Source organism: Equus quagga, chromosome 2 (genome assembly GCF_021613505.1).
Source record: "Equus quagga isolate Etosha38 chromosome 2, UCLA_HA_Equagga_1.0, whole genome shotgun sequence".
Classification (NCBI taxonomy): Eukaryota; Metazoa; Chordata; class Mammalia; order Perissodactyla; family Equidae; genus Equus; species Equus quagga.
The window spans coordinates 103,373,785-103,401,235 of record NC_060268.1 but is presented as its reverse complement, the minus strand read 5'-3'; the positions used below and the strand labels follow the sequence as shown (position 1 = coordinate 103,401,235).

Genomic DNA, 27,451 nt, shown 5'->3' with positions numbered 1-27,451 from the left:
GTTATCCCGGCCACCTCTGCACCCACCTTCTGTAACACCTGCTTCTGGCACACACGCATCAGGGCTGAGTTTGTTCCGCTCCGTGGTTCCCCGGGTCTTGCTCGCTGTCCCTCCCAGAGGAGGATCCTGCAGGGCCCCCCCCACCCCAACCCCAGGCATGGTCCCATGCTGGCCCTCCAGACAGCCGCCTGTCTCTACTCCCCCATCACTGCCTTGGTTTCAGATTCCTCGGACTATGTGGTCTGCCCCTGGTCGACCCTGCTTTCTGCGGCCGGAAGTCTTTCTTTCCAAGACCATAGTTCCCACGGAGAGGCTGCTCCTTTCAAGGCCCCTGAACTGCTTCAGGGACAGAGTGACGAGGAGCGGCCGGATGCGTCTCGGGTAAGGCGTGTGGCGTCTCTGCAGCGGCCTCCGGCCCCACCTCCAGGAAGGCCTGTGTCTAGGACCTCGGACCTGTCCTGGGGGTGGCATCCCCTTGCTCCCAGCTCAGCCCAGAGGAACACCAGACAGAATGAGTTTTAAAGAATTTTATTCCCAGACTGTCTTGCCAGTAACTTATTAGCTCTTAGATGAGGACAAGTCAACTTCTCTGAGCCCTAATTTCTGCATCTTTTAAGTGGGGTTAATATGACCTAATCCACGAGCTTGTTGTTAACATTCAAGAAGAGGTGTTGGGAAAGCTGTGGGTAGATGGTCTGGCACATTGGTTCCATTGGCAACATGTAGCAAAACCCCTCAAAAGGACCCAAAAAGCCCTCAACTAGGAATTTATCCAAAGGCATGAGTAAAGATTGATTTAGCTGCAGCAATGTTTATTGTTGAATTGTTGACATTGGTGATAAATTGGAAACCAACTACATGTTCAATGAGAGTGGATGTGAAACAAGACAGTGTTAAAATGAGGCTGTAGAAGCTTGTTGAATGACCTGAAAAGAAATTAAATATATGCATTTACGATGTGATCCTAGTTGTGTAAACACACACAGAGGGGGAGAGAGAGCAGAAGTTCTAAAAATATACGCACCAAGGTGTCTGAGTGATTATTTCTGGATGGCAACATCAGTGGCGAATTTTGTTTTTTCCATGGACATGTTTTGCTTCTGAATAGCAGAAAGTTCTAGTAAACATTATTTTCAATTTGATAGAGAAGGAACTCCAAGGAGAGAAGGGTGGAGGGCAGGCGCACGGTAGGCATTTCCTCGGTGCATTCTGTTCCTTTTTTCCTTGTCATTTCATGGGAGAATAGGGCCCCAGGGGCTTCCAGGTTTGGTCGGTCTGGGCCCACGTGTCTCCAAGTCGGATGACAATAGAGAAAGCATTGGAGTCCCAGTTGCAGTGGCCCCGGCTCCATCACCCCCCCCCCCCCCCCTCCCCGGGACTCCTGGCCCACGCACCCTTTCCTCACGGCCAGGATCCCGGGGCTCCTGTGTTGGGTGCAGACTGGGTGCCTCTCAGATACCCTCTGTTCAGGCCTCTCTGGTGAAGTTCCACTCACACCAAGTTGCCTCCTACTCTCTGGACTCAGATAAGATGCCACATCCTGAGCCATGGGATCTGACTTTCTGAGCCACCACCTGAGGGGCCTGCTGGTGCAGCGTGAAAGGGCAGGGGACCTAGTTTCCCAGGGGGTGAGCCTTAACCAATGGCAAATGAGAGTTGGGAGGGAACTGAGAAGATTAATTCTCCCCTATATCTTTCCTTCTGAACTGCTTCGAGATGGGTGAGTCTCAAAAGCTTCCAGAGGAGTTCTGAGTGCTAGGAAGCTAGGTCTGCTGTCCTTCCTGCTGTGCTCTGTGGCTTGTTGCAAGGAGATGGCCAGCATGGTGACCCCAACCATCACATCTGCTTTGCTTCCCTTCCCCTTTTCTCTTCACCCTCATTGCCCTGAGTTTATAGCCCCTGAATGAAGTATCAGTACTTAATCCTTGCCTCAGGCTCTGCTTTCTACAGGACTTGAACTAAGACAGATCTTGAGTGCCCCTGGGGTCCTTCCCCATCCCTCCCAGCATCCCTGGTGAGGAACAGACATCGCCCTCCTGGCTTCAACCTGGCCTCCACTGAGTGTCTTGTGAAGGCCTAGTGGCTCCTCTCCTCAGAGCATCCTTGAGCTGAGCTGAGCGGGAGGAAAACATCCTCCTGCACATGTTCCTCCATGCAGAGGAATGAGGGCTCCAGGAGTTCTTAGGGTGAAGGAATAGGCTGAGCTAACAACTGGGGAGGTGTGTTGTGGGGGTGTGGCTTAAGGGGCGCAGCCGCCAGCCTTGGGCCCTGTTCCTGCAGCCGGAGGGCAGGGTTACCTGGCCGTTCTCTCTCTTACAGCCTCCCTGCCCCTCAGTTCCATTAATTATCGTTCCCTTCTGTTCATCGCAGGCTCCTCTCTTTGTCTCACTTGGCTCAGGTCCCGTGGTGGGGGGGGTGGGGGTTGGAGGATCAGGAAGGTGGTCCCAGGAGAGGCTGTGCTCAGGAGCCTCCCCGGCCCTGGGCCCCATTCTGAGGTTTGGAGGGTGCATCTTGACACCTCTCCTCGGGCCAACACGGGGGAAATTAAGACATTTCCCCCACTCCTTGGGATGTTAGGCCCAGGTGCAGGGGAAAGTGTGGGCAGGTCTCTAACTACAAGTCATTCATTCCACTGTCACCCACCCCATGCTCATGGCAGACATCACCAATCGATCATGGCTTCTTTCCCACTGAGCCAGGAGTGGCCTTCAAAATCCTTCTGACCACCCTTCTCCAGGCAGTGTCCACCAATGGGCTAGATTTGGGATTTGGGGTGAAGCCTGCTGTCTTGTGGCCCTGGGCTTTGCTCTGGGACACTTTTAGAGCCCTGGGAACCCAGGTAGGTGCCTAGGTATGGACGATGCCTCTGGTGGGGCTCAGGACGTCCAGTTGCGGGGTCATTTCTCCAGATGAGGGTGCAGCTTGCGAGCCTTCCTGCAGGTGTCACCCAGATGGGGGACTGACTGGTTCAGGGGCACAGTCTCAGACGAAGAAGAGGCCTAACGGGCGCATGGGGCTCGGGACACGAGCCCCTGATCTAGAGATGTGAACGCCGGAACCAAGCCCGCTTGTGTTGAACTCCACAGGTGGCCCAAGTGACTGCGTGGTTTACGTACCGTGCTTGTTAATCCAGCCTCTTCCTTCCAGAGCCCCACAAGCCTTAAGGTCTGGAGAGAGACCTCAGGGGGCTGTGCCTGGTCGGTTATAATAGAAACCTCACGATAATACACACTGACATTTAGTGAGGACGGCGTGTAGCCCAGAGGCGACACAGCCCAGTGGCTCAGGGCAGGGGCTCTGGCTCCGTGTTCAAGTCTAGACTTTATGTCTTCTTTGGGCCAGTTCCCTAACTTGCCTTTGCTTTAGTTTCCTTCTTTGTAAATTGGGGACGATTAAAATACTTGCCTCCCAGGACTGTGGTGAGGAAAATAAGTTAGTGAAAGACGTAGGGCAAGCCTGGGTATATTATAAGAGCTCCATGTCCAATAATAATGATAACACTTATTATTATTAATACCATCTTTAGGTACTTTTTACTCAATCGTCCTAAGTTTTCAGGCAGAATACTCACTTCAAAGATGAGGAAACTGAAGCTCAGAGAAGTCAGTGCTCTTCTATGACACCATGTTGCTTTGTGACAACATACGATGCTTTTTAATCAGGTTGAATAACAGTGTATCAAGAAGAAGATAGCCTAGAACATGGTGGCTGGAACCACAGATATAATTATTATTTACTTAATGAGAGGTTTAAGGATTGGTCAGCAGCTCAGTAAATGTCATCAAGGTTCCAGGTGTATATTTCCATTCTACTCTCATTAGCTGCTGCCTTTTTGTCCTTAGACTTGTTGCCTCCTGGTCACAAGATGGCTGCCATGATTCCAGGTATCACATCAGTGTTCAAGGCAGGAACAAGGGGGAGAGCATGGGACCAGTCCCATGTGCTCCTATTGCCAGTGAAGCAAAAGCTTTCTCAGAAGTCCCCTAACAGACTTCTCAGATGTCTTTCGCCAAAATTGGGTGTCATGGTGACTGGGGTCTTCAGCCTCTAGAGTCGGAGGCAGCAAAGTTTCAGGGAGCTGCAGATGGCTGTTGAGCTAGCCAGCCAGCAGTGGGAATTGCATGGGAATTATCCCACATGGGAATTGCGTCATATGTCGTCTGCGGGATGGTGGAGCAGCAGAGGTGACTGGAGTCTAATCAGATGCTTTTCTCTCGGGCAGATGCACGTCTATTCTCTAGGAATGACCCTCTACTGGTCAGCGGGCTTCCATGTTCCTCCAAACCAGGTCTGTACCCACGATCCTCGCCGCCTCGCCAGGTGGTGCCTGTGGCTTGGTTTAGCGGTTTTGGCCGGGGCAGGGGAACTCTGGGCCTCCGCTCCATGCTCCCGGGTTCTGGGAAAGCACTGCCAACCGATGCCAGACCTCCTTCTGCCCAGTCCAGGAGGAACCTCCGAATCCATCCACGTGGCACCCTAGGCAGCCACGATCTGGGATTGGCAAGCGAGAGATGACGTATCTGCCACTCCCGCTCAGAGACTAGCGAGCAGGAGAGTTTTACAGATGCTGACGACGCGAGTCAGACAGCGGGTGACGCCCCCTCCTGCAGTGGGAAGCCTCCCGGAAGAGGGTCTGGTGCCCCATCGATTCGGGACAGCGCTCCCTGGATATCTTCCTCTCTGAGATCTTTCAGAGGGTTTTCTTAGAGACGCTGGGAAGGCTTGAAGCACAGAAAGGTTTAAACTTTATCATGGTATTTTACAAAATTTTTGACGACAGAATATGTGTGCAAAATTTTCATCTGATGCTGTACGAATTCCTTAGAAACCAGTGAAACAGGAGCACACGCTGGAGACCTGCCTGGCCTGCCCATCTTCCTCCCTGCCTCCCTTCCTCCCTCTCTCCCTTCCTTCCTCCCTCCCTGTCTTCCTCTTTTCCTTCCTTCCCACCCTTGCTCTCTCCAATGTAACATCCCAATGCTTCTCTGTGCTCCTTCTAACACAGACACCTGCTCATGTTCCTCCTCCTGTGACTTCTTCCTCAGCTCCCCTAGACCCACGAGGTTACTTCCCACTCCTCAGCAGGACACACCTGGAGCCCAGAGCTGGGCTCCTCCCTGTGGGGCTGGTCCCTCTCTGGCCCTCTGCTGTATCAGGCCTGGTTTCATGGGCATGTGGCCTGTGTAACAGCACGGGGCCTGCGCTTACAAGGGCCCCATGCTTGATTTAATGCTCTGCTGTCACCGTCTTGAAATCCTTCTCAATCTTGAACAAGGGGCCCCACTCCTGCCCATGGGCCACGTCCTTTCAGACATACGCCCACCTTTGCACATTTCTCCCTCCACCTGAGGCCCGCTCCTCCACCTTTCTCCTTGTTAACCCCAGCATACTTTTTGAAATACAGTCCAAGCTCCTCCCTCCCTCCCCAGCCTGGGTTAGGCTCCTTCCTTTGTGTTATTTCCATGTCTTGTGCTTCCCGAGACCAGAGCACTTATCACCCTGTCCTGTCCTTGTCTCTTTAAGTGACCGCCTTTCCTAGCAGACTGTGAACTTCCCGAAGGTGGGCCTGTCTCCCACCCCTGTCCCAGGAGCTGGGCAGTCCCGGGCACGTAAGGGCACTGCTGTTCAGGGCAGGACTCATTGGCCTGGTCACATGCCAAGAGAGGAATTCACAGCTGATGCTCCATGGCCAGACATGGTAGTGCGGCCTTGACCCGGAAAAGGGCCTTCAGTATGGGTGGGTGTGAGAAAAAGCCGGATTTTGAGTCTGACTTTGAGCTCTTCCCCATATAGATGGTGGCCACTTAAACACATGAGAGTCATGCTCAAGAAAACATCGATTTTCTCTTTTGCTTGATGTGCACACGTTACGTCAAGTTCAGCCAAGATTACTGAGCACTTGGGCCAACAAAAGCCACAGTCGGTGTGTTCCTGGAGCTCACAGTCCAGGGAAAAAGGGCCCATGTGACCCACCTAAATAATTTGGCAAAATGACAGGCCGCCCAGGTGAATGTGAGCGACAGGCTAACCCCTGGGTTGATCTGGGGCGCTCGGCGTAGGTGGAAATCCGTGGTGCGGAGGATGTATTTTTCGGGAGTATCCCAAGCACATGTTGGGGCTCTCTGTGCACAAAGGATGCTCCAGCTTAGACAGCAGCAAACGACACAGCAGGTGCAGATAATTGCTCTGCATCTTGAGGCCCCGGTGATCTGTCTTCCGCCTGTCCCTAACTCTCGGGGAGGAGCAGGCATCCGTCTAGTGGGGACGAGAACGCCCATTTCGGTCAGCCCACTGCGCTCTGCCGAGGCGCTGGCCCAGGGGCTGAGCCCTGTGCCTCCCGCCCGCCCCTGTCCCCAGCCTCTGCAGCTCCGGGAGCCGCTGCACTCGCTGCTGCTGACCATGTGTGAGGACCAGCCCAGCAGGCGGCTGCCGCTGCCGGCCGTTCTGGAAGCTTGCCGGCTGCACCAGGACGACGCGGCCATCTACCCAGCCTCTGCCAATGTGCATGTGAGACGGCTGGTCAGCGTGGTTCTGGGCTCTGGCTCTGAGGTCAGTGTGGATCCGTGCTGTCCAACCCAGGAGCCGTGGGAAACTGTTGACTTAGCTAAATTATAGTTAGTGAAAATGAAATCAAATGAAAAATTCAATTCTTCAGTCCCACCTGCCTCTATTCAAGTGCTCAGTCGCCACAGGGAGCTGGTAATGACCGTATCAGACACGTCAGATCTAGAACATTCCTGTCAGTGCAGTTCTCTTGGGCAGGGCTGGCGAAGACCTTCGGGCAAGCCCCGATTTCTAATGTGGCTAAGACCCCTGGGATCTTGGAAGAGCCTCTCTATGTAAAAGCAGTCGTGTCTACAACCCGTGTGTCAGTTCCCCTCTCAAAATTCAGCTCCGTGCCTGCACAGTGCCTGGCCGCCCCCTCCGCTCTGCCACCTTGTGCCTGCAGAGGGTCCCCTTGTTGCGCTTGTCACACTATCTGCTTGCTGCCCTGTGCCCTCCCTGGTGCCTAGTGAGGGGCCTGGCACGTGGTGGGCATTGACTTAGGCTGGGTTCCCTTGAAGCAAAGCCAGGGACGAGGGTGCTTATGCAAGTCACGTACTGGGGAAGCACTCCTGGGAGAGAGGGCGTGATGGAAGGAGGACAGGATGGGGTACAAGGTGGATACAGCCTTAGCCTGATCCCATGGTGAGCTCGGTGCCCGTGGTCCAAAGGCGAGGAGGTCTGCATTTCAGAGGAACCAGAGGGGGGCCAGCTGGAGGCTGGTGGGCGGCTGCTGCCCTTGTCCAGGGGCAGGTTGGAGAACTGAGACCACGATTAACTCAGGGTCCGTGTGGATGGAGAGGAGGGGACAGCTGTGGGATGCTGCCAACGGTCAATCAGAAAATGCCTCTCCCGTTCTGTCCCCTTTCTCTCTTGGTGTGTGAGCATGTTGCTCCTGTTCATTGATCCAGAGGATTCTATTTGTTTGAAAGACATTAGCGCCTACGATCCAGTGGTGTGTCGTTGTCCCCTGATGGACACGGCATTGACCCGCAGCGTTCCATTAGGAGCCCATAACATAGATTTGGATCCCTCATTGGACACTCACCCAGGCCCTGAGCTGGGGGAGCTGCAATGGGGCATGACACGCACAGTGGGGTCCAGGAGACAGACAAGGAAGCAGACTCATGTTCTGTGGTGTCACCGAGGGAGGTGAGAGAGGAACCGCGAGGGGGGCATTGGCGTCTGCCTTGAGCGCAGAGGCTGAGAGGACTGGAAGTGAGGAGGATGTGGCTCTGGGGCTTGGGGCCCAGAGGAGCTGACAGGGAGAGCCTGGCCGGTGGAGGGAGCGCACGAGCAAACACAGATGGGCAGGAGAGGCAGGCATCTCGGGGGCATGGAGGACCCCAGGGTGCATGGGCACAATGGGCACAGAGCACCCCCTGGCTTCTAGAGAACATGGTGTGAGCTCTTCCTGTGTGGGACACACGGTCCACACTGACTAGAAGGGACAGTCTGTGTGTGTCTGTTCGAATGCCCCTCCTGACACGGGGATGTGCTGTGTGCTGCACCTGACCCTCAGGTGGGGAGGAAGGAGGTGGAGGAAAGCTCCTCTGTGCAGCAAGACAGAAGCTGCCAGCTCAGGAACAGGCTGCATCAGGCGAGCTGCGAGGGCTCGGCGGCCCCGGCCTCGGACGGTCTGCACCCCTCCAAAGGTAAGTACGGCCCCAGGGGTCTGTGTCCCGCAGAGGGAGGCCCTGTCCCTGGGGGGTCCGCATCCCCACAGAGGGAGGTGCTGTCCCGGGGGTCCTCGTCCCCGCAGAGGGAGGCCCTGTCCCGGGGGGTCCTCGTCCCCGCAGAGGGAGGCGCTGTCCCGGGGGTCCTCGTCCCCGCAGAGGGAGGCGCTGTCCCGGGGGGTCCTCGTCCCCGCAGAGGGAGGTGCTGTCCCGGGGGGTCCTCCTCCCCGCAGAGGGAGGCGCTGTCCTGGGGGTCCGCGTCCCTGCAGAGGGAGGCATGGGCCCCGGCATTGTTCCCGGGTCTGCGGAGGGTGCTGTCTACTGTTTCCCGCCCCCCCGTGTGCCCGAGGTCCGTGCTGCAGTGGCAGAGAAGCCCGCGTAGAGTCCGCTCTTCCAGACGCCCCGCAGAGAGCCGAGTTTAGGGCTCTTCTGCGTTCTGAGGAAAGCTTTAAGCTAACAGTTACTCCTATCCAAGGAGAACTCTTTCTTGTTGAGTTCTAACTTGGACAGTTCACTGTCCACGCTGATAAAACAAAATAAAGCAAACAGCAGCAAAGAAAAATCTCTCTTGATGGGGTTCTGGGTGGAGCAAAAGGAAAAATAATTGTAAAAGATGGTTTTTGTTGTTGCTCCAGGTGAGTTAACAGATTGACTTTTAAAATAATCTTCAGATCTTCTGTGCTCTACTTTTCAACTGAATCTGAGATTAAAAAAATTAACGTTGGTTTGTTGTCCCTGAAACAAGTTACTCTTTGCTGTTAATCTTAATCTTCCCCCCAAGACCTCCCTCAACCTCTGTAACCGTCATTTTGTTTCCATTTCTTATATGAGGAAACAGACTCAGAGAGGTTAAGTAATTTTGCCAAGGTCACACAGCTAGTAAGTCGTGATGCTGAAATCCTCCTTCCAGGCTGCCTGATTCAAGAACGCCATGCCCTTTGCCTCTGCCCATGCCCTCCACCCTGCTGTTTGGTTAGTTTCAGAGAGAAGCACAGAGACTCAGAGCTCCCTGGAGCCCGGTCTGAGCTCCTCAGCACATAGTCGCGGCAGCATCTCTGTTAACAGGTAACCAGCAAGGGGCATGGGGCTGTGAACTTGATGTGGGACATTGGTGTGGGGGCCTCTGTATCCCGCTGCTTTACTATTGCCGAGGAGGAGTAGCCTCTTGCTTCTGCAGAAGAAGCTGACCCTATTCCGTTGGCAGATGAAAAAGCCACATTTAAGGACATACGAAGCCAAGATGACGAGGGGCCCGACGGCAGCTGTGCGGTCAGGGCATCCTGTCTCCTCTGGGAACCAGGTCCAGGCTCAGCTATGGAATGACAACATGCTTCCGTGTTGTCGTGGGCATCTGTTGCCACACGAGCCTGCGTAACAATCGCCCACAAGACCCAGCGGCTGGAAACGGTGTTTGATTTAGCTCTCGATTCTGCGTGTTGGAAATTTAGCTGTGCTCAGCTGCGGGGCTCTTCTGGACTCTGCTGGGTGCCCTTGCACGTCTGTGATCAGTTCAGCTTGCCTGGGCGCCCTCGCTTCTAGGGGGAGGCTGCTGTTGTCTGGGGGAGCCCTGGCTCTTCTCCACCGGCAGGCTAGCCTGGGATTGTGCCCCTGACAGTGGCAGAGAGGGAGACAGAGAGCGAGACAGAGATGGAGAGAGACAGAGAAAGACAGAGAGAGAGGGAGAGACGTGCACAGAACCTCCAGAACTAGCCCTCCACCACTTGGACCTCATTCCACTGGCCACATCAAGCCTGGAGGCCAGCTCAGCTTCCAGGGGTAGGGGAATAGACTCCATCTCCTGAAGGCAGCTGGGGCAAAGTCAACTGCAAAGGGCACGGGTCAGCGAGCAGAACCGTGGCTATTTTTGCAATCAGTCTAACTAGATGCTTAAATCTGCTCAAAACCCACATGGGCTCATATCTTCCTGGTCCTGGAATCTTGGACGTTGTGAAGCTCAGATATTTATTTATTTACATGTTGACTTGTTAAGGGCTGTGCCTCCACAGTTCAGCCCAGGAATGCGGCCAGACTTGAGGTCAAATACACAGCTGAGGCCTCTGCTGGCTGCTGGCCAGTCCACCTCACAATGATTTTCCTGCCATTTAAAACTCTATTTTCTGTTTTCCATTTTCCCAATGAATATAGCTTTAATTTTTTTTCTGATTCCATAAACAATGTATGTTTATTGTCAAGACATTTCAAACAAGGGGCCGGCCAGGTGGCATAGCGGTTGAGTTTGGCGCACTCCGCTTTGGCGACCCTGGTTCGTGGGTTCCGATCCTGAGCTGGACCTACACCACTCACCGGCCACGCTGTGGCAGCCACCCACATATAAAATAAAGGAAAATTGGCAACAGATGTTAGCTCAGGGTGAAACTTCCTCAGCAAAAATCACCCCAAAACCCCAAAAAACCATTTTGAACACTATGTAAAATTCTAAGGAAGAAAATCAGAACCCTCTGTGACCTCATCAGCTGCTCTGGGGTGTTGGGGACCTGGGGTCACAGGACCTGCCTGTCCTGAGCACGGTGAGCAGAGGGTCCTGGTGGAGCAGAGGCCGCTGTGGCCTTGCCTCAAGCATCCCCTCACTGCCCCCCAGTGGCCATGAGGCCTTAGTTGCCTCCTTCGGAAAGTGGGTATGATAACACCCTCGTAGGCACGGGGTGAAGATGCCACGGTGGGTACACCCCATCCAGCTGAGCCCCTGCAGGCGCTGGCTTCTCCTGGACGGGAGCCCCTTCCACGGTTAACACTTTCTCTGCTCCTCTGACCGCTGGCCAGCACTCTCCCGGCGGAAGCTCCCCAGAACCTTCAGGAGGGCTGGTGGCTCAGCTCCGGGTCAGCTCCCTCTGTGGCAGCAGAGAACTCGCAGCCGGCAACTCCTTCTCAAAGGGCTTTCGTGCAGAGAAAGGGAAAGGTGAGCAAAACAGGACCGAAGGACACCCCCAGGAGAGGTTTGAGCAGGGAGCTGGGGTGGCCGACGTGGTGCCGAAATGGGCAGCACCCATTGGAGGTCTAGGCTCCCTGGGCTGAGGTTTGTAGAATTGGGCTAATATAAATCTGGAAATTGCAATTCAGTGCAGCGGGTGTTTATCGAGTGGCCTTGTACGCTGTGCAGGATAGAAGATTGAAGAGGCCTGGTTGGTGTGCGGTGATGGGAGAGCGGATGAGGCTGCATGTCCTCGGAAGGGGCCTTCAGAGCAGACAGAATGCAGAGAAAATGTGTGGGTGGGACAGGCGGGGAGGAGAGGGTCCACCCCCGCTGGTACTCAGGGTCATCGGGTTTGGGGTGTGAGGAGTGAGTTATGGAGGAGCCAGGCCAGTCTGCCTGGCCGTGAAGTCTGGCTAACAGGAGGGGCGATGTCTGGTGGCCCCTGCAGTGTGCACATGCCTCCGGGGACCCCCGGCTCCTGGCAGGATTCCTGGTCACAAGTGTGACTCAAACGTGGGCATCGTGAAATTGACACTAGCTGCCCATGCACGCTATTGGTTCAACATCCAGAGCTAGAAAAACGGTTCATCTGATCTGAATCTAACCGTAGTTTTATTTTTAAAAAATCTTATTGCATAAAATATGTATTTGTACTATATAATGTGTTTTATAATTTTGAGGCATACAAAAGATGTGTGAATTATGAAACTCATCATGAAGTAGACACCCAACTTAAAAGCTAGAACATCGCCAAAACCGCCACACCCCTTGTAAGGCTTCTGCTTTGCGATGACCCCCTAGCTGGGCCCAGTTCATGTCCCGTTCGCTGAAACCTGTCTCCTGCTGGCTCTGGGGACAGAGTGCTGGTCGGGGATGAGGGAGGTGAGCCCGTGGGGGAAGCCCAGTCCCAAAGCTGGGGGTCCAGCCCCATGGAACGTGACTTCCCTTCTCTACTGAGTGACTCTGAGTGTTTCCCCAGTTCTCCAGGCCGGAGTTCGTCCTGCTGGCTAGAGAGGCCCCTGTGACTTTGCATCTGCCTGGATCCGTTGTGGTAACTGCTGGGCTACACTGGGCAGGGGTGGAGGGTGGCGAGGGAACCGCCCAGGTAAGCAGGCCCAGAGGCCGCCTGAGCTCTGACTGGGTTCTCAGGCTGGGAGGGCCCTGGGGACACTCATTCTCCCCCCTGCAGACCCCTGCCAGAGCCCTCTGCTGGGTCACGTGCCACTCACGTCCTTCAGCCCTTCCCTGTGCCTTTAAGAGGAACCCTCTGTGACCTCTGCCTAAATCCTGCTTGTCCTTCCAGACTCAGCTCAGCCCATCCCCTCATTCAGTCAGGAAGTCTTGTTCAAGCATCAAGTAGGCACCAGGCACTGCTCCAGACCCCAGATCCGCCATGTGAACAAAGCAGAGCCCCCTTCCCCTGGAGCTTGCATTCTAGCCTTTGTGTAGTTGTCTGATTTCAGGGGTGGAAAAGTCACTCTCCCTTCCCTTAGCCCTGCTGCCCCAGCCCAGGAAGGCTGCGGACCCCCACGGGGTGCAACCCGTCTATGGAGAGGCACTTGGTACCTGGGTTGGGAGTGAGTGACAGGCTTGTCCCTTCTGAGCCGTTCACCGAAAGAGCTTTGGTGCTGCTGGCCCAGCATGGGGGCAGCCACTGCAGGCCCTGCTCTGGGATGTCTGTGTGCCTGACTGGGGCCCTCCTGAGCCAGTCCCCTGCAGAGGAGGGGAATGACTGTGGACTGGGAGCAGGTGGCCGCCCTGGGTAGAGGGAGGCAGAGGTCCGAGGGTAGGGAGGGGGAGAGGGAGGCGGGGAAGGGCGGGGAGCACCTGGGAGCAGAGGAGTTGGCAGCCAGAACCCATGGCCAGAGACGGGGAGGCAGGACCACTGTGAGCTGAAGCCCCATGTGCATTTTCCATTATCCCACTGGACCTCTCTTAGAAAACACACATTCAAAGATGCAATTCCTGTATTAAGAATTTTAAGAGGGCAACTGCAGAGCATTACACCCAAGCACAGGGCCCTTCAAAGCCCGTGGGGTGGCCCCTGCACTTGTCTCTCTCTCAGGAGTGGCCCTACACTGCATGTGAGACAGCCCCTTGGGGGGGCAGGCACACAGCGGGGGTGGAGCCAGGGGGCTTGGAGCAGGCCACATGATCAGCTCCTCCAGGGACCCTGCAGGAACCCCTCCCACAGGGTCCTCAGACCTGCACGGGCCCCTGCAAGGCTGCCCCTTGGTGACCAACGTATGGCTGCAGGCATGGCCTCGATGGCAGTAAAACCATACACACTGGTGACCGGTGTCCATCCATGGCTGTCATCTAAGGAGGAGTTCCCTGGGGAGGTCTGGGCCAGCCCCCAGGCTGGGCTTCGAGGCACAAGGTGCTGTGGCCACAGACAAGGGTCCTGAGCCCACCTGGAAGGCTCTCAGGATTTTGCCGTGCGGAGAAGGAGGGTAAGAGCCTTCCAGGCAGTGGGCGCCGTGCAGAGACACAGGCAGACGAACCCGTGAGGGGGTGGAATGGTGAGCCGGTCTGGGCTGCCGAGTGGAGGTGGTGGTGGTCGGGGTGGGATTGGGGTGGAGATGAATCTGGAATGAATCTGAGCAGGAGGAAGAGGCAGAGGCAGGCTGCCATGGGTCTGTTTCTGGACGAGTTAATCCCCTTGGCTGCAGCCCTCTCTGTCACCTGTGCCAGCCCAAATTCTCTCCGCTGTGCTCTGCGGGGGCCTGGCGGGACAGCATCAGCTTGACCAACACCCCCCGGGAGTGGAGGATTCACTGACGAAGCCCCTGATTAGTCCTCTTGGGAAACAGAGCCGGGATTTCTGCAGGGGAAAGACGTCTGTTCCACCTGCCTCCCAGCCCTCCTGGCCCCCCAGAGCCGGGCAGAGGGTGAGGATTTGAGTCCGGTTCCACCGCTTACTAACTCAGCAACTGAGGGCAAGTCCCTCACCATCTCGGAGCCTTGTTTCTCCTCTGCCGAACACGAATCAGAAATGTTCTTATCTTTGAGGGATGGTTGTCAGTTAAATGAGACAATGCATGTAAAATGTTTAGCATAGCAGCCAGCCCGGGGTAAAGATGCCATGTCTCGTAGTTATTGTTATAATTGATACTCTTATTGTTGTTTTCAGACCAAGAAAGGGAAATCCTATCTGGCTCTCAGGGACCTCTGTGTGGTGCTGCTGAGCGGGCAGAGTCTGGAGGTGAAGTGTGACGTCACGTCGACAGCGGGCGCCATCTTCAACGCTGTCGTGTCCTTCGCCAACCTTGGGGAGCTCGCCTACTTTGGTTTGGCTTACGTGAAAGGTAAGTGTCTCTGGGGAGGCGACGGCTGGCCTGGTACCTCAGGTAACCCAGGTCTCCAGGTACCTGAGTGCTATTCCTTCTACGAAAACTGCTCGAGGCTAGGACACCTCACCCTCCACTCTTGGAAACTGGCGTGGTGAAGCCTTCAGGGTCATGTGCACAGTGTCAAGTCGGCGCAGAAGACTGTCATGAAGTAGTGCGGGGAAGATGTGGGCTTCTGTGACTTGCTGGGTCTGGTTGATCAACCTCAGTGCATTCAAGTGAGACAGGCAAATGTTTAAAACAGTTCCATCTAGGTGGGACTGTAAAATGGTACAGCCACTGTGGACGGTATGGCAGTTCCTCAAAGAACTAAAAGTGGATTTGCCATATGATCCAGCAACTGCACTTTTGCATGCATACCCCAAATAATTGAAAGCAGGATCTTGGTTATACACCCCTGTTTGTAGCAGCATTATTCATAGGAGCTAAAATGTGGAAGCAACCCAAATGTCCATTGACGGATGAATGGATAAGCAAAATGTGGAATATACATACAATGGAATATTATTCAGCCTTAAAAGGAAGGAAATTCTGACATAGGCTGTAACATGGATGAACCTTGAGGGCATTGTGCTAAGTGAAATAAACCTGTTGCAAAAAGACAAATACTGTAGGATTCTGCTATGCAAGGTACCTGGGTTGTCAAATTTATAGAGACAGAAAGTAGAATGGTGGTTGCCAGGGGCTGGGGAGAGGAAGAAGGGGAGAGACTGTCGAATGGGTACAGAGTTACAATTTTGCAAGATGAAAAGAGCTCTGGAGATGGATGGTGGTGATGGTTGCACAACAACGTGAATGTACTTAACACGACTGAACTATACACTTAACAATGGTTAAGACGGTAAATTTTATGTTATGTGTATTTTACCGCAATAAAAAAAAAATTCCATCTAATCACATAGGACTAATGGGAAATCAGCACCCCAACCCCAGGAGCCTAAGTTAACAATCCCTTCCCAATATCCTGAAGGAAAGTGGGTCTACAACTTCTTTCCATCTTTGCCCTTCCGTTAAGGCTCTGTATTTCTGTCTACTGCGAATCTCTTTGCTGTGGTCTTTAGCCACTGTGAGGAGTAATGGGAAGGAGGCCGTGGTGGGATCACACGGGCCTTCAGGTTGAATCCTGGATCTCGCAGCCCACCTTGCTTAGGTGTCATAATCTCGCTTTTCCTCTATTCTTCCATCTCCAATGGGAGAAGCTCACAAGCCTATCGTGGGATCATTCCGTGTGCCATGGGGTTGGGGGTGTCCTTGTCTCCCCATAGTTCTCAGCAGACCTCGGAAAGAGCTCTCTCCCAAGTAGAAAGAACAAGCATTATCTGCTTGGATGTGGTCAGTGGATGTTGGCTCCATCTTTTGTAAAATGTGAATAGAAGAATCCTTAGGAAACATTGTATTTTTATTGATCTAAAACATGCAATCTAAATAAAACCAGTATGCCGACTCTAGGAGTACAGCCTTAAGGCTTATCTCCTGCTGCCTCCTCCGGGTCAGGTCCCATCCCGGACCCCTCCCGGGTGGACATTCTAGAGCCACTTAGCTGGGGCATCCTGGGTAAATCATTCAAAAGTGACCAGTCTTGGGTTTAAATATAGGCCCATGTGGGAGGGTTTGCCAGTCACACTGTCATGGGGACCTGCCCATTCCCTGGGGAGAAGTGACCTTAAGCGAAAGGTGAGTCAGTGTGAGGAGTCAGATTCAGCAGCAAGGGCTTAGGGCACAGGGGGCAGAGGTCCAGGCACCATGTGGTGACTCCCATTTGAACCACTCTGGACACCTCCTTCCCTCGCCCCAGCTTGCATATGCCTCTGGGAGAAAAGGCTGGTTCCCCATGTAAAACCTCTGCCTTCCAAAACTTGGCATGACTCCTGTGCCCAGGCAGCCTGCTATGGAGCGCCTCTGGGCTGCGAGGGTGGAGCATGGTGAGGGGTGTGGGGAGAGCAAGGCTGGGGCACAGTGCAGGGGTCCCAGGAGAGGGCCAAGGGCGGCCACACAGGATGGGGAGGGGGTCAAGCCCTACCTTGAAGAGAGCAGGGCGTGAAGGTGGTGCCTTCAGGGGCTGGGCTTGTTCAGCCTCTCTCCCAGAGGTGCTTGAAGACAAACTCAACAGGAGTTCAAGTCCTGAGCTTGGGTTGTTGGAGTTTTCAAGCGGGCAACGTGCAGGTGCAAAGACAAAGGTGAATGCATTTGTGCCCTTTCTCAGTCTGCTCAGGCTGCTCTAACCATATGCCATAGACTGAGTGGTTTAAACAACAGACATTTCTTTCTCACAGTTCTGGAGGCTGGGAAGTCCAAGGTCAAGGGTGAGCATGGGCAGGTTCTCGGTGAGGGCTCTCCTCCCGGCTTGCAGACAGCCACCTTCTCACTAGTCCTCACACAGCAGAGCGAGCAAGCTCTGGTCTCTCCTTTTTCTCATCACATTAACCTCATCTAAACTTGCTTACCTCCCAAAGGTCCCGCCTCCAAATACCATCCCATGGCAGGGGGTGGGGGGGAGGGTTAGGGCGTCAATGCACGAATTCAGTCCCTGACACGCCCGTGCCTGGGGAGGCTTGGGATGGTCCATTTGATGCAGAACGCTTGGCCCATGGCAAGATCGACGTTCTCATCCCTTTGTTTCTCATTTCATCTCCATAAGATGGGAGCTGGAAGGCAGATACTAAGTAATATCTTCTCTAAGATAAATAACCACACTTTCTCCTTCTGGTGCTGAGTTTCTCTTCCTCCACCTTCTCCTCTTTGCCTCCTGCTCTTGGCCCCTCAGACGCTGTGGTGGCAGGTATGCAGGTGGCTTGCTTCTTGCTCCCTCCGGTACTCCCAGGGCTGCTGTCTGACCCTCTGGACAGGGCTCAGGGCTGTGTGGCTGAGGGGTGCCGCCTGCCCCGCTGCTTTTCCCTCCCAACGCTCTCTACTTCCATTTCAGGCAAAGAGTTCTTTTTCCTGGACCCTGAAACCCGGCTGTGCAAGATAGCCCCCGAAGGCTGGAGCGAGCAGCCCCGGAAGAAGACGTCTTCGGACGCCTTCACACTCTTCCTGAGGATCAAGTTCTTTGCGGGCCACTGCGGGCTGCTCCAGTGAGTGCTGCAAATGCCTTTGTTCCTTCGGCCTTTGTCTGTGTGCAGGTTGAAGTTAGCGACAACAGATAGGCCAGTGCTTGGAGAACTGCAAATTATGTGTAAATAACAACAGTTATTGTGGTTGATCTTGTTGATTGGATTCCAATATGACAGAAAAGGGGGGAAAAATCAGTGTTTGGGAGCATGCCCGGGTCAAAATGAGAGCTTGCCCTTTTGTTTGGTACATACTCCACTTGAGGTCAAAGTTCTCTTCCCGCTGACCCCAATGTGCCCCTCCCCCGGCAACCCAGTGAGGAGTCTGGAGGAGAGAGGGGGTCATGACTTCAGAGTGGGGTCCCTGCCTCTTCAATCCTTTGCTCACTAAAAGGACCATCTAACTGCATCTCAGTTTTCTTCCTTGAACCACAGCAGCAAACATCTCCGTGGGCGTTGGGTGAAGTGCGTGGCACAGAGCAGCCCTCCACTAGGGGTGGGAGGCATGGTGTGATAAAGACCACCCTTGTCTTATTGGCATTGCCGTCTGGGTTCTTTTGGGTCGTATCCCGTCTCCTCTCCTTTCCCTGCTTCCCAGACTGAGAAAACCCTCTGGCTTCGGCGTCCTCCCTTCCCCTCAGCATTCCAGTGGCCTTTATTCCTGCATTTCTTTCCCAGGCAGAGCCGGACAAGACACCAATTTTACCTACAGCTTCGGAAGGACATCCTGGAGGAGAAGCTGTACTGCAACGATGAGATGCTGCTGCAGCTAGGGGTCCTCGCCTTGCAGGCCGAGTTTGGCAATTACCCTGAGGAGGTAGGGTGGAAACCTGGGGCCCTTGGTGGGGTCACTGGAGAAGCAGTCATGAGACAAGGGGGATCTGTCAGAAATGTGGAGAGTGAGCCTTTGAGAAGTGCTGTTAACATCTACCACTGAGATGGGGTAAACTGCACCCATCCATCCATCCATCCATCCATCCGTCCGTCCGTCCATCCGTCCATCCATCCATCCATCCAACCACCCATCCATCCATCTATCCATCCATCCTTCCATCCATCCATTCATTCATCCATCCATCCATCCATCCATCTATCCATCCATCCATCTGTCTATCCATCCATCCATCCAACAAGCATTCATTGAGTGCTCTTTGCTAGGCTCTGGGGGTACAAAGATGAACAAATCAAGTTTATATGTTGTAAGGTAGTTCTAGTCTAAGATCCCTCCTAAAAACAGTAATTTACTAATATGTTGAGTTCCTATCATTATCATCATCATCATCAATAGTAATAGCCAATCTTTATTAAAAGACCACTCTGTACCTGTCATTGACCTAGACATTTTCCACAGTGCTAACTCCTTTGACCCTCACAGCAACATTGCAAGGCTGATACTATTGCTCACATTTTCTAGAAAAGCGATCTGAGACCCATGTAGCTAGAAAATGGTAAGTCCAAATTTGAGTCCAGGTGTGTCTGACTCCAAGGCCAGTGCTGATTCTGCTGGACACACTGCCTCTCAGATGGCAGCTCTAAGCTTGTTGACCAAGCCCTTGTCCCTGCCCCAGAATCACATGTAAGTTTCTTTAATTTGGTTTGCCTGGGATGGTCCTTTGTTATAGTCCCCGGGGAGTTAGTAGAGGCTACTGGTTATTTAATTTGCAGATGCATCAAAGTAGGGAGAGATGATGCTAATATATTTATTTACTTAATTAGGATTCAAAATGAGGAGGCCAGGCAGGAAGGCGGGACCAACCAGTTGAGCTGTGACAGAGAGCAGTGCCGCTTTGCTCTCAGGTTCATGAGCCCCTCCCGTGACACATGTTCAAGATGAGGGGCAGGGGCTTAGCAACAGACCTCAACAGAGACTGAGCAATGTGACCCAGCAGTGTGACATGGCATCCAAGTGCGGAGTTCGTCTCTGGCTGCATCAGTAGAAGCAGAGAGGGAAGAGCCAGGGAGGTGAGGGTGCCACGATTTCTTCCCAGGTGACCTCCCAGACAGTGCACTGGCTTTTATCTTGGAGAGCATCGCCACCGTCATATGACAAAAACTTGGGTGCCTCTAGGGAGTGCTGAACTTGGAGAAGAGATGCTCTAGAGAGGACGTGAGAGCTGTGTGAAGGAGTCCACTGCTCAAAGGAAAAATGGAAAGGCTTAACCCATATGTCCTTGGGCCTTTGAATGCTTTCCCAGCAGTGTCTGCACGTCCATCACAATCTCACCCACCCTCCAAGACCAACCCCAACCACACAGCTTTCCTGGTCTCCCTGCAAATGGAAGGAAACCCTCCCTCCACCCTCTGAACCCTTTGAACGTCTCCCCCACATCCCTTGGCCAAAATACGTGATTACTCAGCACTCTCCTGATAGCAAGTGACAGAAAAGCGGGCTCAGATTGGCTTGGATAAAACATGTCATTTATTGGCTTGCAAAACTGAAGTGTCTAGGCCCTCCCTGCCCCTTTGACAAGTCTCTGGGCCTGTCATTGCTTTCTTTGTGGCTTCTCCCTGTCTCCTCGGCCCCCAGGGCTGGGATCCTAACCGTGCCTAAGGCTTGCTGGGTGCAGGGGCTCAAAGACACCAGCAGGACTTATGCTTCTTGCGTCTCCAGGCTGTGTGCTCTCCTCAGTCAGGTTTGCCTTCAGCAGCTTCTGGATTCCACCCTCCTAGTTGCACCCCAGCACCAAAGGGAGAGACCCTCTCAGTAATGCCATGGAAATCCTGAGGTCCTGTCTCCTTGGTTCTGATAGGGTCGTGTGCCCACACTAAGCCAATCACTGTGCAAGGAAATGCCATGTTCTGATTGGTTGGACTTGACTCACATGTCCATCCTGGGAGCCACAGGTAGAACTTACACTATGCAAAATGCTGACTGAGGGGGGACTGAGGGGGAGTGGGGATGGTTCCCATTTCCAGAAAGAAAGGGAACAGTTGCACATGGCCAAAAATATATGTCCCCCACCAGTGGGCACTTATTGGTCAGTAAAGCTACATCCTTGGTGAGATGTATTAGGAGGAGATGTATTAGGCTGAAGTTCTGAGTCTGCTGGGGTCATCTGGGTCTGGCCTTGTGTTGTGAGTTGAAGTGTGTCCTCCAAAATCCATGTGTTGGAGCCCTGACCCCCAGTACCTCAGAATGTGACTGTATTTGGAGATAGAGTCTTTAAGGAGGTGATGAAATTAAAATGAGGCAGGCTGGGGGGGCCCTGATCCAATATGACTGCAGTGCTTATAAGAAGAGGGGGTTGGGGCACCCAGACAGACACTGGGATGCAGGAGCACAGGGGAAAGACCGCATGAGGACACGGCGAGAAGGTGGCCACCCGCAAGCCAAGGAGAGCGGCCTCAGAAGAAACCAACCCTGTTGACACCTTGATCTTGGACTTCCAGGCGCCAGAATTGTGAGAAAATAAATTTCTGTTGTTTAAAGCACGTTGTCTGTGCTCCTTTGTTATGGCGGCCCCAGGAAACTAATGTCCCTTGAGTCTGAGAAGGAGAAGCTGTGGTCCCCACTGAGTGTGGACGTCTGGAGGGGGCTGTGTTCTTCATCCTCAGTGTAGGGTGGAGAGGGCAAAGGTGTGGCCTCAGTCACAGTGCCTGTGTTGTCCCCCCATCTGAGTTTAAGAGCAAGGACAGGCTCAAGAGTTAGAATGGTCTTGAGAAGAGTGGCTTTCAAATGTTTTGTCCCATGACTCATGATAAAAAGTGACAGACATTATAACCAGCACACACACACGCACATATTACAGAACTGAAGAGAAGTTTCTGGAGGTGAGATGCACTCTTTCTATATTTGACGTACACTGGTATTTCCTGTTCTATTCTAGTCAATTTAAAAATACTGCCCGTGAACCACAGAATTGATTTCATAGTCACTCATGGGTTGCAGGCCTCAGTTTGGAAAATGCTTTTCAGACTATACCAATATCATCTCGCTTTCTTCCCATGAGATCTTCAGAAGGTGCCACCATGTCTGGAGTCTTCAAAGTCCCTCTTTATCCCCACACACTGCTGTGTTTTTCTTCACAGCATTTTTCACCACCTGGCACAGTATATTCATTTATTTATCAATCTTATTGTTCTCTCTGTGAGAATGGAATCCCCCTGAGGAGAAAAGGTTTGTCTGTTTTGTTCTGTCATTTCCCCAGCACCAAAGTGGTGCCTGAAACACAGGGAGTTTGCTCAAGAGCTGTTGGTCTCAGGAGTGGATGGATGAATGAATGGAGCGCTGGCTTCTGGACTGGATGACACTGTGGATAAAAGTCACCCATCAGGAAGCCAGCAGCTTGCTTGTCATGGAACAGTGGGTTAAATCCCAACGCCCCCACCCCCACTCCCCTGTACCTCCCTCAGTTCCTGGGGCCTGGGACTTTACCACCTCCTCCTGGCAGCACCCCAGCTTGTGAGGGCAGTATCCTAGAGCTGGTCTGGCCCCATAACCTCCTCCTTGCCCCTTTGACAGGCCTCCAGCCCAGTCACTGCTGCTGCTTCTGGGAGCTCCTTCCTGTCTCCTCAGGCACCAGGGCTGGGGGCCTTACCTGGCCTGGGCCAGCTCTCTCTTGCTCTTGTGCTGCTCCTTCTGAAGGTCTTGGAGGAGAAGACATTGGAGGGTGTTCTAAGGTGCCCCGGCACATCAGTTGACATCCTTGCTACAGTTTCTAGTCCAATCCTGTGTGTGGCTCATGTGGACAGGGTAGGGGGGCTTCTGGGGGCAGTGTTAGTTTGTCCTTGGCAGGCTCCATGGAGCAGAGGAGTGAGCCTGAGTTTTGGAGTTAGACAGAACTGGGTCCAAACCCTGCCTCTTTCAGTGGCTCTGTGCTTGACCTTGGGCACATTATCTCTCTAAGCCTTGGCTTTTTTGTCCTCAAAATGGAGACAATAGTAGGCTCCTTGCAAAGCTGCCATGAGGGTGGAAGGTGGTAACATATGTACATATGTATGGCACCCACGTGATAACTGCTCTCTGCAGGCTTCCCTCCCCCTCCCCCATTCTGATTAGAAGTGTGCTCTATTATAAAACGACCCAAAGACTAACTTTCAGTCTACGGATTCGCACACACGATCTTACACCTGAGACCCTAACTAGGGCTTAGAGTAGGGGAAACTGCAGGCCAGGTCCACTGAAGGCAGCTGGGGAGCCTGAGTAAGACCCCTTACTCATTCCAACTCCTTCCTGTGGGATCATTTGCCCCAAAGCCCCAGGGGCCCAGAGGTGTGTCTGGGCGCCCCATTCTGGCAACCCGCTGCCTGTCCAGTTTCTGACCCACTTTACCCAGCTCCGGCCTCATCCTCCACCTCCAGCTCCTCCCCCAGGTCCTGCCCAGCCTCAACCTCTCCCACTGCCCTGGGGACCAGCGCGGTTTCCAGATGCTCTCCGCTGCTCCCATAGGCCGACCTTTCCTCTACCCCGTGTGCGCGTAAAGGCAGATTACGCAAACGGATTCCTCTGCGCATGCGCGCACTCAGCCCTACTTCCTGGAGGGCCTGCTCCAGGCTCGGCCTCGTCTGAGCCTTGCCTCAACTCTGCAGGGTCGGGGTTATTTCCATTTGAGAAAAATGGTGCCTCTGGGAGGTTAGATGAGCTGATGAGAGCACGGCCAGGACTCACATCTAAGGCTTTGCTTCGCTATGTGCCAGGCGCGGTGGTGGGCACGTCAAAGGGCGATGGGGGAGGCTCCGAGAGGAGAGCCCCTCCTGCGTCTGCGTCGGTGAGTGGCAGGAAGGGGGACCGGCCGGTACGGGGAGCTGCAGGTGTGTCCTTGCAGCCCTGGCTAAAGCGGCTGTCGGCCTGGGCGGGCACGCTGGTGGGATGCGGGAGGCGCTTCGTGTGCCCTCCTCAGGGGCTAACATATGGTGTGATAAATGGTTCTGGAGCTGGACAGAAAAAGAATCTGGAAACCACTGTAGTGAAAGATTGGAAGCCACTGAAGAATTCTAAGCAGGGAAGTGAATACATTTGCAGTTTAACAAGGGAGACAAAGATATTTTGGTATAAAGTTAGTATCCTTAATCACATCATTGCAACAGACGACTTTCTTCTGGGCGCATTCTCTTCCAGCCTTTGCCCACCCCCGCGGCCTTACCCCGCTGTAAACGTGGCCACCTTCGGTTCGCGTTCTGTTTCTCACTGATGGTCTGTGTCTTCCCACGGCCTTCCTAACCATCTTTGGGGATGGCTAGGCGTTTTGCTGGAGCAGGGCTGGAGCTTCCCTCACTTGTCTGTTCTCTCAGCGTCCGGGATCTCCCAGAAGGGCCATGGACGTGGTAACTACTATTATTATCGTTCCGGTTGCTTCTGATCTTTCCTTTTCATAAATGACATGGAAATAAATGTTTGCGCTGGAGCTTTTTTAGGCCGACATTGACTTCTTCCCTTGGCTACACTCCTAGTAATGAGATGCTGGCTCAAAGGTCCTAAATACTTTTTAAAAATGTTTAAATAGACTTTTTTGTTAGAGTAATTTTAGGTCCACAGCAAAATTGAAGGGAAGGTACAGAGATTTCCTATATAACCCCTGCCCCACACATGCATAGCCTCCCCATTATCAACACCCCCACCAGAGGGCTACTTTGTTCCAACTGAAGAACCTGCATTGACACATCATTATCCCCCAGAGTCTACAGCTTACATTAGGGTTCAGTCTTGGTGTTGTACAGGCTATGGGTTTGGACAAATGTACAATGATGTGTACCCGCCGTTATGGAATCATACAGAGTGGTTTCACTGCCGTCCTGACCCTCTGTGCTCCACCTCTTCACCCCTCCGCCTCCCTACCCCCTGGCAAGCACTGATCTTTTTTACTGTCTTCATAGCTTTGCCCTTTTCAGAATGTCATAGAGTTGGACTCTTACAGTTTATAGCTTTTTCAGATTGGCTTCTTTCACTTAGTAATGTGCGTTTAGGCTTCCTCCATGTCTTTTCATGGCTCATTTCTTTTTAGCGCCGAGTAACATTCTGTTGTCTGGATGTACCACAGTTTATTTACCCACTCACCTACTGAAGGATATCTTTCATTTCCAAGTTTTTGCAATTAGGAATAAAGCTGCTGTAAATATCCGTGTGCAGGTTTTCGTGTGGACATAAGTTTTCAGCTCCTTTGGGTAGATACCAAGAAGTGTGATTGCTGGATTGTATGGTAAGAGTAAGTTTAGTTCTGTAAGAAACTGACACACTGCCTTCCAAACTGGCTGTACCACTTTGCAGTCCCACCAGTGTTACTGCGCCAGGTTCATTTTTGCCCACTGCCCGGAAAGCCAAACACCCAGACGACGAGATTGCAGCAGAGAGAGAGTTTACTCACAAGGCAGCCATGCAGGAAAGTGAGAGCATGAGCCTCAAATCCACGTCCCCAAAAATAGGGACTCAGGGATATTTATGGGATGAGGGGCAAGGTGGTCAGAAATGTGGAGAGAGGGGATTGAAGGTGAGGTCATTGATGATCTGTGCAAGCATAGTCAGACTTCATGCCTCTTCATAGGACATATGCTCACAAAATGGCGGCATGAGTATGATCTGAAGGTGAAATTTTTAGCCTCTCAACGTCAAAAGGTTGCCTATTGGACATCTGCACTGGCCCGGTTGATGAGTTGGTGGACTCAGCCAGCCTGGAGTGGACGAAGGGGTTCTATTTCCTGAAAAACAGCTCACACACCCATTACCATGGTGACCCACGCTCCAGGAAGATGTTCTCTGTAGGAGCCTACTGGGAGTCAGATAGCATTTTGCCTAAGCAGCACAGTTAACAATGGGTGAGTTAAACAGCTAAAAGCTGTAATCAGTAATTGCAAAAAGGAAAAAAACCCTTCAGTTCCTAGCTACTTAATCATCAATGGCTAATTTGTTGCTGGTTTCACCAGCAATGAATGAGAGTTCCAGTTGCTCCGCATCCCCATCAGCACTTGGTGTTGTCAGTGTTCTGGATTTTGGCCATACTAAATGCATTTTTGTGTACTAGCTTGCTGAGCAATTTCTTTCCCTCTGCGTCTCTGAGCTGAGCTCAGAACTGGCACCGGCCAGCCTTAGGCTGGAGGAGTTCAGTCCACAGCCACATGGGGACAGGCCTGTGCCACACCAGGAGCGTGGGTATATAGTGGATGCTGTGCTGTCCCCTTGAGATCCTTTCCTCAGGCCAAGTGACCCACCCCAAGCCTTGAGAAGTTCAGATGCTCCGGGCTCCCTGCTGCTTTTCTCGTGGGCAGCTGTCCTCAGCTGTGGGGAAATGTCTTGCCTGAGATTAGGCCAAGAGGGGCTGCCTGAGCCCGGGATGGGCTGATTCAGGAATATGGGGCAGGGTCAGCTACTCGCTCTGCCAAGTGCTGCCTTTCTCATTCTTTACAGGTGACCCTGACGCCACTCCTCCAAGATGTCTGCATTCCTCTCTCTGCCCCAGAGCCTGCATCTGGGAACCCGGCATCAGGCTGCGAGCGATGCTGATCTTCCAGCCGCTCCCGGTGGGGCTACAGCCTCCGGTTCCCTGAAGAGCAGACCTGGTGAAGGTTCAGGCCTGGGGCGGGGTGGGGGTGTCAGATCTTCTCTCATTCAGGGGGCTACTTCTTGATCACCTTCTCATGGAGAAATGGTCCCGCAGCCAAGACCTCCCTGGTCAGAGCGGACAGTGTGCCAGGAGCACAAGCAGACAGGAAAGCTAAAGGAATAAAAAGAAACAAAGTTTTAGGGCCAGGGCTTTCTGTACCTTTTGGGAAGTGGCGTGGCACCATAGAATGTGTGAGGGCTTTGGGTGACCAAATCTTGTGTCTGTCACTTACAAGCAGTGTGACCTTGGCTCTGTTGAATGCCATCCTTCCTTATTTGTCTTGTTCTCTTGGCAATGGCAATAATAATGCTGTCCTTGTAGGATTACTGTGAGGATCAAAAGAGTATCCTGATGACCAGTGGGCATACAGAAGGGTCTCAAAAATGGGTGGCTCCTTTCTTCTCTCCCTCCTATTCATGTCATGTGGTTTGGCCCAACTTCTAATTTAGTGGAAAAAGATATCCCGGGTGGGCCCTTCAGAGGAGCATCTTTGCCCTGGGGCCCCAGCCTGAGTTTTGACAGCACACAGACTTCTGTTCTGCTCAGAGCTCTCCAGAAGGCATCTTGGTCATCACCTTCTCTTCTGCATCTTATTTCCAGCAGGGAGAGAGTAAAGCCTACTTTCGAGTTGAAGATTACGTCCCAGCAAGTCTGATTGAGAGGATGACCGCTTTCCGGGTCCAGGTCGAAGTCTCAGAGATGCACCGTCTGAGCCCCGTGCTCTGGGGAGAGGATGCTGAGCTGGAGTTCTTGAGGGTGAGGCCTCCGTACCTTTGAGAGGGGTGTTGGTGTTCAAGGCGATGTAGTCAGCAGTGCCCTCCAGAGCCTTCTCTCTGGGTCGGATGTGCTCAGACCGGTGAGGAGGTACGAGCGAGGGACTTGAGGCTCGGGGAGGAACGAAGCTCCATTGCCCTGAGGGGCAAGGAGAGGCTTCTGGAAGCAGGTGGCATTGGAAATGATCCCTAAAGACGGGTAGGGGTTAGTGGTCTAGCATGGGTATGGCCAGCCTTTCTCCCACCCTAGAGCTCACAGTCACTTTTCTGTGAGTAGAGAGACCACATTTCTCACAGACGACATATGGGACAACTGAAGTACAAAACTGGGGCGTGAGCCAAGGGCAAAGCCACTGAGAGACCCCAAGTTTGCAGCTTCCGGGCAGCTATCCAGGCACAGCACAGATGGTGTGGTCCCTGCGGGTGCGTCCAGCTCTGGTCCACTCTTTCTTCAACCCTCGAGCAAAGCAGCGGCATTTCAGTCCCCCATGTTGGTGGGCACACACAGAGCCCCCATGGATAGACTTTGCTCACTCCACAGCTTACGCCAGCTGTGGGCCAGGCACTGTGGGGATCGGAGACAGAAAGGACGA

General features: G+C 53.2%; 1 protein-coding gene across 1 annotated transcript in view; it reads left to right on the top strand.

Moving 5' to 3' along the window:
- The window catches only part of FRMPD2 (FERM and PDZ domain containing 2), a 123,461-nt gene that overhangs the window by 41,705 nt on the left and 54,305 nt on the right, over nt 1–27,451 (top strand). Inside the window, exons 3-13 of the mRNA XM_046652200.1 lie at nt 224–381; nt 4,223–4,288; nt 6,358–6,549; nt 8,066–8,198; nt 9,197–9,284; nt 11,001–11,136; nt 12,131–12,202; nt 14,285–14,459; nt 17,425–17,575; nt 18,230–18,368; nt 26,686–26,841. Of these exons, the coding sequence (XP_046508156.1) occupies nt 224–381; nt 4,223–4,288; nt 6,358–6,549; nt 8,066–8,198; nt 9,197–9,284; nt 11,001–11,136; nt 12,131–12,202; nt 14,285–14,459; nt 17,425–17,575; nt 18,230–18,368; nt 26,686–26,841 (1,466 nt within the window). The remainder of the gene's footprint in view (nt 1–223; nt 382–4,222; nt 4,289–6,357; nt 6,550–8,065; nt 8,199–9,196; nt 9,285–11,000; nt 11,137–12,130; nt 12,203–14,284; nt 14,460–17,424; nt 17,576–18,229; nt 18,369–26,685; nt 26,842–27,451) is intronic.